This window comes from Danio rerio, chromosome 7 (genome assembly GCF_052040795.2).
Source record: "Danio rerio strain M-AB ecotype USA chromosome 7, GRCz13ab, whole genome shotgun sequence".
Taxonomy (NCBI): domain Eukaryota; kingdom Metazoa; phylum Chordata; class Actinopteri; order Cypriniformes; family Danionidae; genus Danio; species Danio rerio.
The window spans coordinates 23728131-23739538 of NC_141027.1; the positions used below are offsets into that span (position 1 = coordinate 23728131).

Sequence of the window (11408 nt, forward strand, 5' to 3'; positions counted from 1 at the left end):
TATTTATTTTTTATTTATTTACTTTATATTTATATCCTATATATATCCTTATTATATCCCATATATATCCTTAATATTTTAATTCTGTTTCATATGTAAAGATATTTGTGTATTGCTCTACATCTTGTGTGTATCAAGCAGTGTTTAAGCGAGGCGCACAACTAACACACTCTGCGCTGGACAATAGACTGGCTTTGTTTTGGTCTATTGAAAAATCTATTGTAGTTTCAACGCGCAGTAAAAGCAACGCGCCAGCAATGCGCATCAACACGCCTGCCTTTTTAGATCAGAACGTCTATGGCTGAACATATGAGCACAAATGCATTTGCTATTTAAACAGCGTGGCGCAAAACGTCAAAACAACTCTTGCACCAAGCTGAAACTAGCAAACAACAATAGCGTCGCGCCTTGCATAGCACCGGGTACATGATAGGGCCCTAAGGGTTTAAAAAATTAAATACTTAGAAAATCATCTGTAGAGTTCTTAGCAATGCATATTACTAACCAAAACATAAGTTTTGACATATTTACAGTAGGATATTTGCAAAATATGTTCATGGAGCATAATCTTTTTTGCATTAAAAAATAGATACATGCAACATAAGACATTTTTGTGGTCAAGTTCGAATTAAATTAAATTAAATTGAGGATTTTCACAAATTGGGGTTTATTTAGTGTATAAATAAATAATAGAAATAATATATAATTTTTTTCTGCATAAATGTTGAATTATTGTAATTGAAAAACTGTATTACACTTTATTGTTTTACATTACATAATAATTTGAAAATTGTTTTAGAATCTCACATTATTTGTTTTAATATCAGGTGTGTCAATGTTTTCCATTCACTTTGAATGAGTGACGTCAAACGTTGCTGAACTGAATTGTGGGTCTGTCAGCGATGCTTCAGAACGGAATTATCAGCCAATCAGATTACTCTATGCAAATACCCCAGCTCAGACAGTAGCCAGTTGCGGACTAATTTCATTGGCTGTCGCTGCTATGAAGATCGTGTCAGCCCTAACTTCAGACATGCCCTCGGTCAAGCATTGATGCTGAAGCCCGGTGTGAATGCAGTTATATTTCCTGTGCCTTCACTATAGTAGAGGTTCCCAAACTTTTCAGCCTTCAAAGCCTAAAATAACAATACCAGTGAAACTTTACCCCCAATATGCTCTGAGGTAGTGCTAAATATACAAACCTTGCAAACACAAAACAGCTCACACACACCAATATACCCAAGTCTATTCTTAATTTATTTTTTGAGCCACTCCATCACCCTCCATGTTCGATCGAGGCCTGCATTTAATTTTAAAGTATGGGATCGCTGTAAGGGTGTCAGAAAGCTTAACCTGGTGCCATGAAATCAATCTGCTGCATCTGACTCTATTGTTGGGTCTTTAATCTAATGTAATGAGACCCCAGTAATCACATCCCAATGGAAAAAAAATATATAGTTTTATAAATATTAACTACTATTTTTGTTCTCTGTAGCATTTAAACAAATATGTTCATTATAATAGTTTCATCATATGAATTTGATTTTTGGAAATAACCAAGTGCCCTCTCATTATCCCCCTACCCCCACTTTGGGAACCATTGAACTATAGCACTACCATATTGACTAAACATAGTCAATCAAAGATTTATGTGTAAAACACTAGATCAGTGGTCACCAAACCTGTTTCTAGAGGGCCGGTGTCCTGCAGAGTTTATTTCCAGTCGTCATTAAACACATCTGAACAAGCCAATCAACGTCTTACTAGGTAAAATTGAAACTTTCAAGTATATTAGGTGTTTTTAGGCAAATTGAAACTAAACTCTGCAGAGACACTGACCCTTCAGGACTGAGATTGGTGACCCCTGCACTAGATCTAAACTAAAACACAATCATAAGCCTTTTAACTAGTAAGGACCATTAAAATGTCCTCAGTTGTCACATTTCGCCATATCGGCAAAGGCATTTGAGCAAGTATAACGAGACCAGCATACACACACAAATATAGATCTATACTATACACATGTACACACAGCAGTGAATGATGTGCTTTAAAGCCACTTGAAAGGTTAACAGGTGCAACTTTGAGTCTCGAGTTAGGAATAATAGCATCTTTCCTCCCGCTGAGGCTTTGAGTGTGTTCTTATGAAGCTGCTCATGCTGTGCTCCACACGACCTCCATTGACCAGCCAACAGACAAACAGCAGCATGTGTTAATCACACAACAGCAAGAGGCAGTCAAGAAGTCAAGCTCTGTGTGTGTTTACTAGATTTGGTGGTTTACAAGTGGTTTTTGTACACTACCTGACAAAAGTCTTGTCGCCTATTCAAGTTCAGGAACAGCAAATAATAACTTGACTTCTAGTTGATCATTTGGTATAAGAAGTGGCTAATGTGAGAGGCAAAGGCCTTTAGGTTACGCTTGTTTTAGCAAAATAAAATATGATCATGCCTTTATTTTTAATTATTTAATCAAGACAGTAAAGTCTGACTTTGTGTTAAGTCTTGTCTCTTAACAGAAATAATGCACAGTAAAAAATTAAAGTGATGGTGCAGTGGAAAAAGAGTTAATATGGTGTATGACTCCCATGAGCTTGCAGGACTGCATCCATACATCTCTGCTATGACTCAATTAACTTATTAATAAAGTCATCTGGAATGGCAAAGAAAGCGTTCTTTCAGGACTGCCAGTGCTCATCAAGATTCTTTAGATTCATCTTCAATGCCTCCTCCTCCATCTTACCCAAGACATGCTCAATAATGTTCATGTCTGGTGACTGGGTTAGTCAATCCTGGAGCACCTTGACCTTCTTTGCTTTTAGGAACTTTGATGTGGAGGCTGAAGTATGAGGAGCGCTATCCTGCTGAACTTGCCCTTTCCTGTGGTTTGTAATGTAGTGGGCAGCGCAAATACCTCAGGCTGTTGATGTTGCCATTCACTCTACAGATCTCTCGCACGCCCCCATACTGAATATAACTCCAAACTATGAATTTTTCTTCACTAAACTTGACTGATTTTTGTGAGAATCTTGGGTCCATGCTGGTTCCAATAGGTCTTCTGCAGTATAATTATGGCTGTGTAAATAAATAAATGTCTCCGCTGGGTCCTAAAGGTGAGAATCCAGCCGGATATCCCAAATATGTGCATTATTTAAAAAAAAAAAAAAAAGAGCAGAGAAGAACAAGGGAGGTAGAGAAAGCATTTAATCTATTTAATATAGATCGGCTATAAAGTGTTTGGATCATCAATAATTAGGAGAGCTGGTGAAACGGAGACACAAAAAATAACAATATTATTGCCTTAAATAAACTTTATAACACAAAAACAACATTACAGACGTATATTAATACAGCTGTTCTGTGTCAGTTACATCAGCTGACTGTTGAAATTCTAATTTTCAACCCAACTAGTTGAGTTATTAAATAATCTAAAAAATGTTAATAATAATAACACATCAAAGCACCAAATATTTAACTCAACTGGTTGAGTTATTAATAAATAACCTAATAAAAGTAAAAAAAAAAAAAAAAAAAAATAAATCACCAAATATGTTTAACTCAACCATTGGGTTAAATAAATAACTCTTAAAATAAAAAATAAATGTTTTTTTTAAGAGTGAAGACTTTTGTCAGGCAGTGTAGTTATACTCTATTAAGATAGTTTATCAGGACATGGCTGATGTTCTTGTAATTCAAAAGGCTTCAAAATCATACCCAATAGGGTTTTTTACAACGCAATCTCACAGCAATTCGTAACTTTTTGATTTAGTGGCTAATTCATATGAATCCATACAATCTAATTGGTACAGTTTAGTTTGATTTGCTCATCACCCAATGACCTGCTAGTGAGGATGTTTCACTGGTCCTCAAAAGAACATGTTTTATATCTAATGATTGGCATTTGTTTCTGTGAGGGTTTGGTTTAGGGTCAGGCCATAAACAGACACTATCATTAACCTGATATAATGTAAAAACAATGGAAGTCTATGTAATGTCCTCAATGAGAACCTGTGTGTGTGTGTGTGTGTTTCTCCACAGGGTTTGAGTCGCAGTACAGCTGTAGATATTGTCAACAGCAGTACAGTTCTCCAGCAAGAGACCAAGATGCTCCTGGAGGGGAAACTGCTGGTGAGCAGAAACACTTTCTCTGTGTTCAATGGATTAATGGAGTCTGACATCCGATTAAGACATTTCTCTGTGTGTTTGTAGCAGCTGGAGTCTTCTCAGAAAGAGGAGCTTCTGTCCACAGTGGAGAATCTCAGCGCTGAATTACAGAAGCTGGAGGACATTCATTGGATCTGTCCCAGCATGCACTGCTCTGAGGAGGTATGTGCCAGCTTATTGCAAGTGCACATTGTAAAACTAAATGCATTTAATAGAGCACAACAGCTGAATACTGAGAGGCTGATTAGATGTGGTGTGGTTTCAGATGACAACAATAACATGAATCATTTTAAAAATCCTGCTGGAGTCCTCATCCAGACAGAGCTCACCAAATCCTCATTTACTTGCTCTAAATTCTAGTAAAGCAGTCAGATTTTCTTATATTATTGTTATTTAAATGTTTTAAAGGTTTTAATTTTTAAAAATAAATAATAATAAAAAAATGTTCAGCTCATGCTCAGGAAACATTTGTCTTTACATTTTTATTTGACCAGTTTTATTTGTCTTTGCAGAATGAAAGTGTTTGCTTCTTTCAAACATCCGCTTTGAATGTTTCACTCGACTGAATGGGTGTTATCAGTGGTTATCAGCTGATTGATATGGGCCAGTAGGGGCCTTCTGCACCTACTAGTAGGCTCAGAAGGCTGTAATCATCCATCAACATAAATAATCAGCTACACTAATAGAGAAGACTCTAGATCTGTTTACACATTACTGTGATGGTTGGGGTAGGGGTAGGCATTAATAAAACACAACTAGATAAGTAAAGTTCGTAGGAAAACATTAGGGTGGCTTTAAAAAGCCTCGTCTGAAAGTTTAAAGTAGAAATAATTGAAGTAGTTTTTAAGAAGTTTAAAACTGTTATATATACTGACATATAGCTTAGCATGTGTCTGTTATGCATTGGCATGTTTCTTGCTGGGCTGTTGGTAGCGGTTGCTAAGGTGTTGCTAGGGTGTTATGAGTGATTGCTAAGGAGTTGTTAGGTGGTTGCTAGAGTGTTCTGATTGGTTGCTAAGGCGGTGCTAGGTGGTTGCTAAGGCATTGCTAGATGGTTAAGGTGTTTCTAGATAATTACCAAGGTGTTGCTAGGCAGTTGCTAAGGTGTTCTAGGTCATTGCTAAAGTGTTGCTAGGTGGTTGCTAAGGTGTTGCTAAGCAGTTGCTAAGGTGTTGCTAGACACAAATGAATTATGAAATAATTAACTATGATTACCATGTTGCTAGCATGTTTCTAGGATAAAATATCATGTTATTGGCATGGTTCTAATATGAATTGGCATGTTGCTAACATGTTTTTTAGTATAAACTAGCATGTTGTTAGCATGAATTTATTATGAATTAGTACGATGCTAGTTTGTCTAGTATGTTTGTTAGTATGTTTCTAATATGATTTGTATGTTTCTAGTATGGATTAGTATATTGCTATATGAATTGGTTTGTTGTTAGTATGTCTAATGTAAGGTCAATGGCGTTTTTTTTTTTTTTTGCAATGGAAGTCTATGGACAGTTGCTAAGGTGCTGTAAGTAATTGCTATGGAATGGCTAGTAAGTTTAAAGGTCATTAGTGATTAGCAGATCAGGGGTCTGATTTAAATAAGCCCAAGTGGGTATGACAGTCTGGCGGAAACAAACTTTGGTCCAATGTTAAGTCAATGAAACTTTTCTGAATTTTCCAGGTCAGTTTTTAATACATTTTATAAATACGATTTAACAGTTAAAAAGGCTGACACAGAGCCGGCGGCTCGAAACGTTACACGCTCTGTGTCAGCCTTTTTAATTTAATAAATTTGTATTTTTGGAGCCTTGGTGTTGCCGCTTTTGATTTACATTTAATTTGCACTTTTTGCGGTTTTGGCTGAGCAACCAATTAAGAGAGATGTGCGTGCTTTTGTACAGTTTTTTCATAAATACGATTTAATAAATCTTATTTTATAAATAATTCTCGTTAACTTCCTACTAATAGGTTCAGAAGACCCCTACTGGCCCATATCTATCAGCTGATAACCACTGATAATGCCCATTCAATCGAGTGACAACATTCCAATCGGCTACTTTCAAAAGCAATTTCCTGACCTCCAACCTTATGAATTACTGTGTCTATGGTTTATAACGGCATCCTTGCATGGCATTATTCAAACACTTTTTGTGTTGTTACTGTTCTTCTAAGATATTTTTTGATGACAATTATAATAACAAATTATTTCAACCAAATGGGTTATTCTACCAAATACTGGTCTTACAAACTAATATTTACATTGACATTGTGTTTTGAAATGTGCACTTTCTTAATTGACACAAAGAAAATCCCGTGGATGACTACGTTTGTGTTTCAATTTTACAAGTAGTGTAATTAGTAGTTTACAGAATAAAATAAAACACAAATATAACCAAACATGTTTTCCTTTTTATGCTGGTTCTCCTCATTTTCCGTTAGTGACAATAATTGCCTTCAAAGCTTAGTCAAGACCTGCTACAAGATTATTGCTTTGCCTCTGCGGAGTCTAGCAACAAACAGCAAATAATAAGGCAAATTCAATGTGTGATAAGTGATGACTCCCATCCTCTTAAGTCTTCTTTGTATTGTTGCTCTCTTAGAAGAAGGTTTAGAAGCGTTAAATGCTCTTCTAATAGATATAAATTCTCCTTTATTCCTGAGGCAATAAGGATTTACAATCTTACATTTTAGCAAGTTTTTTAATGCATGGGTCTTTTCGTATTGCTGTTTTATTAATTTATAATTTTGTAGTATTATTCATGAAGTTATTATGAAGCATGCTGGATTATGTTTTTGAATATTGTTTGTAAGTGATTAGTCTCTTTATGTGTTTGTTGTGTCATGATGCTACTGCTCTAATTTAATTGCCACTGGTGGAATAATAAAGTTGTTAAACGTGTATGACTTGTACTGTATAAACTGTAAATCCAGAGAAACTGACAATTTTAAATAGTGGGCAAAATAGAAAGTAGCAGTCATGATCGTTTTTCGAGGCATGTGACAAATATAAGTTCTTGTTTTTTTCTCCAGGAATCATCCCGTGTGTCTGGAAAAAGCAGCATGAAGCTGAAAATCATGCCCAAGGGGAAGAAAGAGAAGGAAAGGTTACACAAGCAGCGCTCCAGCAGCTCTCTGTCAGGTAACACACATGCATTAACTAGCAGAAAACCACCATCAATCACCAAATAAGTGAAGAATTTACACTGTGATAAGCGATTAGTTACTTTAAAAAAATGAGTAAAACTGTTGCCTTAAAAGCGTCAAATTGATTTTACTTTTTAAAAAGTGAGTAAACATTAAACATGGAACTCTTAAGTTGACTTAACATAACTTGTATAATTATAAACAGTTCAATTATTTAGGCATCAGGTTTGCTCACTTTTAAAGTAAAGCTAACTAATTGCTAGGGCCAGACAGAATCTGCAGAAAAAATTAAGGATTTACCGTATGCGGAATGATTTTGGGAGTCTCATAACTAAAAGCTTAATGTATGAAATAAAAAATAATATATTTTTCACTTTTTTTAATGTTTACAATGATGATCCATTTAGATCCACTTATATTTGGTAAACAAAGCAAGTCTCTCATGTAATATATCTACTAATGGACAGAAAATATTACTGTACAAACTTTATTGTAAATAAATCAAATGAACACTTTCATAATTGTCAATATTATTATTAAAAATAAATTAAAAAAGGGAATAAATATAAATGTACACACATTAACCCAAGGAAATGAATAGACTCAATGACGGGTTAAAAACCGTTGGAAAGCAATGGATATACTCACTTTTTAAACGTAATCTCTTTTTTACAGTGTACTTTGGATTAATTTTTATGTATTGCTCAGAAGCAGGATTTATGTGTGCAACATAACACAAAAATGTTTCTAAATGACCAGTTGATACATTTTTATATGGAAAAATGACACGTAAAATAGCTTTTTTTGAACTTGCCCACAAGCATTTTCATGATTTCACCTAAATTTGACGACCACCAGAATATTATTTGCTTTTGAAAATATGTCCATATTATATTTAGATATAATTTTAGATTTTTAGATTATATTTATATTTAAATATTAAGATATTTTCTTTGGAATCTAAATGTATATTTTCCTGCCAATGTTGCTATCGAACACTTCGCCTGAACATGCTGACAGCTGCTGTGAAGCATTAATTAAATCCTTATTTTCCAAGGAGCAGAACAAATCATCATCATGCATAGTTGGACGGGCACAAACAAAAATAGAATCCGTATATTGTTCTTAGAAAAAATATACTTTTGAAACGAATATCGTTTGCTATAATTTGTATTTTTATTCTAAATTAATTTTATTAATAAACAAATTTCGAGAGGATCACGTGCTTATGATTTACCACGGCTGATCTCGCAGCAACTAATCACGATCTCCCAATCGTATGATTTTCCATGTACTATGAATAACCACAGTTTTAGTCCACAGTTATCTTCATATGGAGAAAAAAAAAAAACAACCTTTCCTCCCCCTTCTCCTCCTTTCCATAGATGAGGTGGCAAGTGATTAGCACTGTTGCCCCACAGCAAGAACACTGCCAGCCCTGGTCCTCGCCAGGCTGGTGGGTGTTTCTGTGCGGAGTTTGCATATTTTCCCCGTGTCCGCGTGGGTTTCCTCCAACCATCCAAAGATATATGTAATTCTTAACAGATTAAGCAATTCAGGCACTAGTCTAACTCCCTTCCTCCTCAAGTGTTTCTAGCTACCGCAGCCAGGGAGTTTGAGATCTATCTAAGCTCAAGCTCCCTCTCGCTCTATGATTGGGAGGGAGCTCAGGGCTCTCCCCCGGGACAGCATGCCAAACAAGCTTATATTTATTCATCAGCTAAGTGTGAACTCTTGAATGTACTTTTCGTTGGTCAGTTAAGGCAAAGTGCTTCAAATCAAGTCCACTATATGCTTCAGCACCAAAACACGAGTTGGCGTGAGATTGTGTTGGTTTGTTAAATAAAGTAATAATCTAGCCTAAATAAAATCAAGTGAAATATTCACCGTTTCAGAGAAGCATACTGTATATTAACTGTTTTCACTCTTAATTATTTTTAGTTTCGACCTGGTGACATCTGTAGGTTTCATCAAAACTGCAGCATTAACTGGTGAACATTACATCGTGAATCATATTAAATCTCAATCACAACCTATTTGTTTTCCCTTAGGATCATGGGATATCAAAGCCAGCGTATGTGATGTGGATCCGGCAGGAAACTGAAGAGCTGAATATTTGTCAAGAGGATACGCTCTGCCACGAGACGCTGCTTTACATTCAGTGAAGACGACCTGAGACTCCCCCGTGCAGATGCACATTGCCCACCTTTAGTGTTTGCAAGCTTATTTTGGAGGGCGACGCGGCACTGCATATTACTGTGCTTCTGTTAGCTTTCTTCTCCATTTGCAATGATGTCATAGGAAGTGCTCACCATCAGAGCAGAATGTGGAGTGATGAGTTCTCTTTTTTTTAAATCGTATTTTATTATCTTGCTACTTTTGTTCTTATTATTTTTAGTATTCAAGCCTTTAAATACAAACTATAAACTCCAAAAAGACCCCGTCCTGTCGCCGTCTGAACAACAAGAAAGGAACAAACTGAAACGACTGTACTGAAATGAAGACACGCACACACAAACAAAGGGAATATCCTGATGAATGAATGTATGGTGGACTTGTAGTATTCGTCGAAATGGTTCTAGCTAACCTGCATCTCGTCTCTGTATCTCTCTATCAAAGACCATCTAGGTTTCTGCATGCCTTTCATGCTCTTATGCAGGAAAAAAAGGTCTATTTTTTTTCTTTTTAATCGAATCGTCAGCCAAGTCGTGATGGTGTATCACTAGTGTGTCAATTGAGCCGTTGTTCTAGAAGCTTCAGTGCCGTAACTCTTGTGCCAAGTGAGTAAAATGAAGCGCAGTGGTTTTAAAGTGAGCTCTTTCTTTACTTTCTTTCTGCAGGGAAAATCTCGCGTGATGCTGTATGTCGTAAACAAATTTCAAGATGTATTTTATCTCGCCTTGCACTTTAATATAGTTCTAAAGAGGAAAAAAATAAGCAGACTTAAAGGTTGAGTGTGTTTTGATTTCTTTGCTATGGAAAATCTATGATGAGGTGTTACATATAATCAAACTTCTGAATGTTCTCCAGCTGCCGTCCCTGAAAGAGGGCTCAGTCTGTATATGAAAAAACCCTGAGCAAAACTTGATCTCAGCTAATGTATGGTTCACAGCGGTGTGTATCAGCACTCTCCAATGGTACGATGTAACTGTTTTTTCCATCAAAAGAAATAACACACAGTACTGAACTACTTAATCGTTTTCTTGATAGTTGTGAGCCAAAGTCTAACAGTATTGCTCTGTAATAAAAGACATCGCAAAATGTAGGAACTTTTATTAGACAGTCAAGGTGCTGATTATGCTCAAAAGCTGGACTGTTTTTATAATTATTATTGTTTTGCATGTCTTTGTTTTAAAGTTCCTCATCTGTGATGAAATGTTGTGCGTGCTGTTCAGTTTTGATTAACATGACGAATACATCATTTGACCATCTCTGTGTATCAACGCATAGATTTAATCAGGTACATAGTGGAAGGCGATTATTTTATGAACAGAGTTTGTTTTTGTTTTTGTTTTTTTTTTAAAGAGAAAATGAATCAAAATGGAAGAGGTAGATGTTATTTGCTGGTACCGGTCATTGTCGAGACTACTGTTTACTTTGAAGATGTCTTATTTATCCTTTTAATTTAAAAATATTCTTGCCATATGGGTTGCAGTCAAGCTTCCACGGCCTTGGACTCTGTTCGACTGACTGCAATCACCCACTTCAGGATTGTTGCTGTTGACTTGATGCAAAAATAAAGTGTGGCCATTGCTGTTTGACTTCTTGCGGTTTGTTGTTATTATAATTTCAGAGTATATTTTTAAGACCTGTTCACAACACTTTTTAATCCTCATTTTGACTGACATATCTCAATTTTTACTTTCCGTCTCATAATCTTTTCTTTTTAGAAAATCCTAATTGACTTCATTTATTTATTTTCTTTTGGGCTTAGTCTCTTTATTAATCAGGGGTCGCCACAGCGGAATAAACCGCCAACTTATCCAGCATATTTTTTACGCAGCGGATGCCCTTCCAGCTGCAACCCATCACTGGGAAACATCCATACACACATTCACACACACTCATACACTATGGTCAATTTTTGCATAGCTAATTCACCAG

General features: G+C 35.9%; 1 protein-coding gene across 11 annotated transcripts in view; it reads left to right on the forward strand.

Annotated features, from left to right (window-relative positions):
• si:dkey-172j4.3 overlaps positions 1–11065 on the forward strand; it is a 174006-nt gene extending 162941 nt beyond the window's left edge. For all 11 annotated transcript variants that reach the window (XR_015495638.1, XR_015495639.1, XR_015495637.1 and 8 more), the window contains 4 exons: positions 4038–4127; positions 4209–4325; positions 7191–7299; positions 9356–11065. Coding sequence is in view for 8 of the 11 variants with exons in the window: in XM_087260997.2 (XP_087117123.1) it covers positions 4038–4127; positions 4209–4325; positions 7191–7299; positions 9356–9408 (369 nt within the window). In the remaining 3 variants the exon portion in view is untranslated. The remainder of the gene's footprint in view (positions 1–4037; positions 4128–4208; positions 4326–7190; positions 7300–9355) is intronic.
• The last annotated feature ends 343 nt before the right edge of the window (positions 11066–11408 follow it).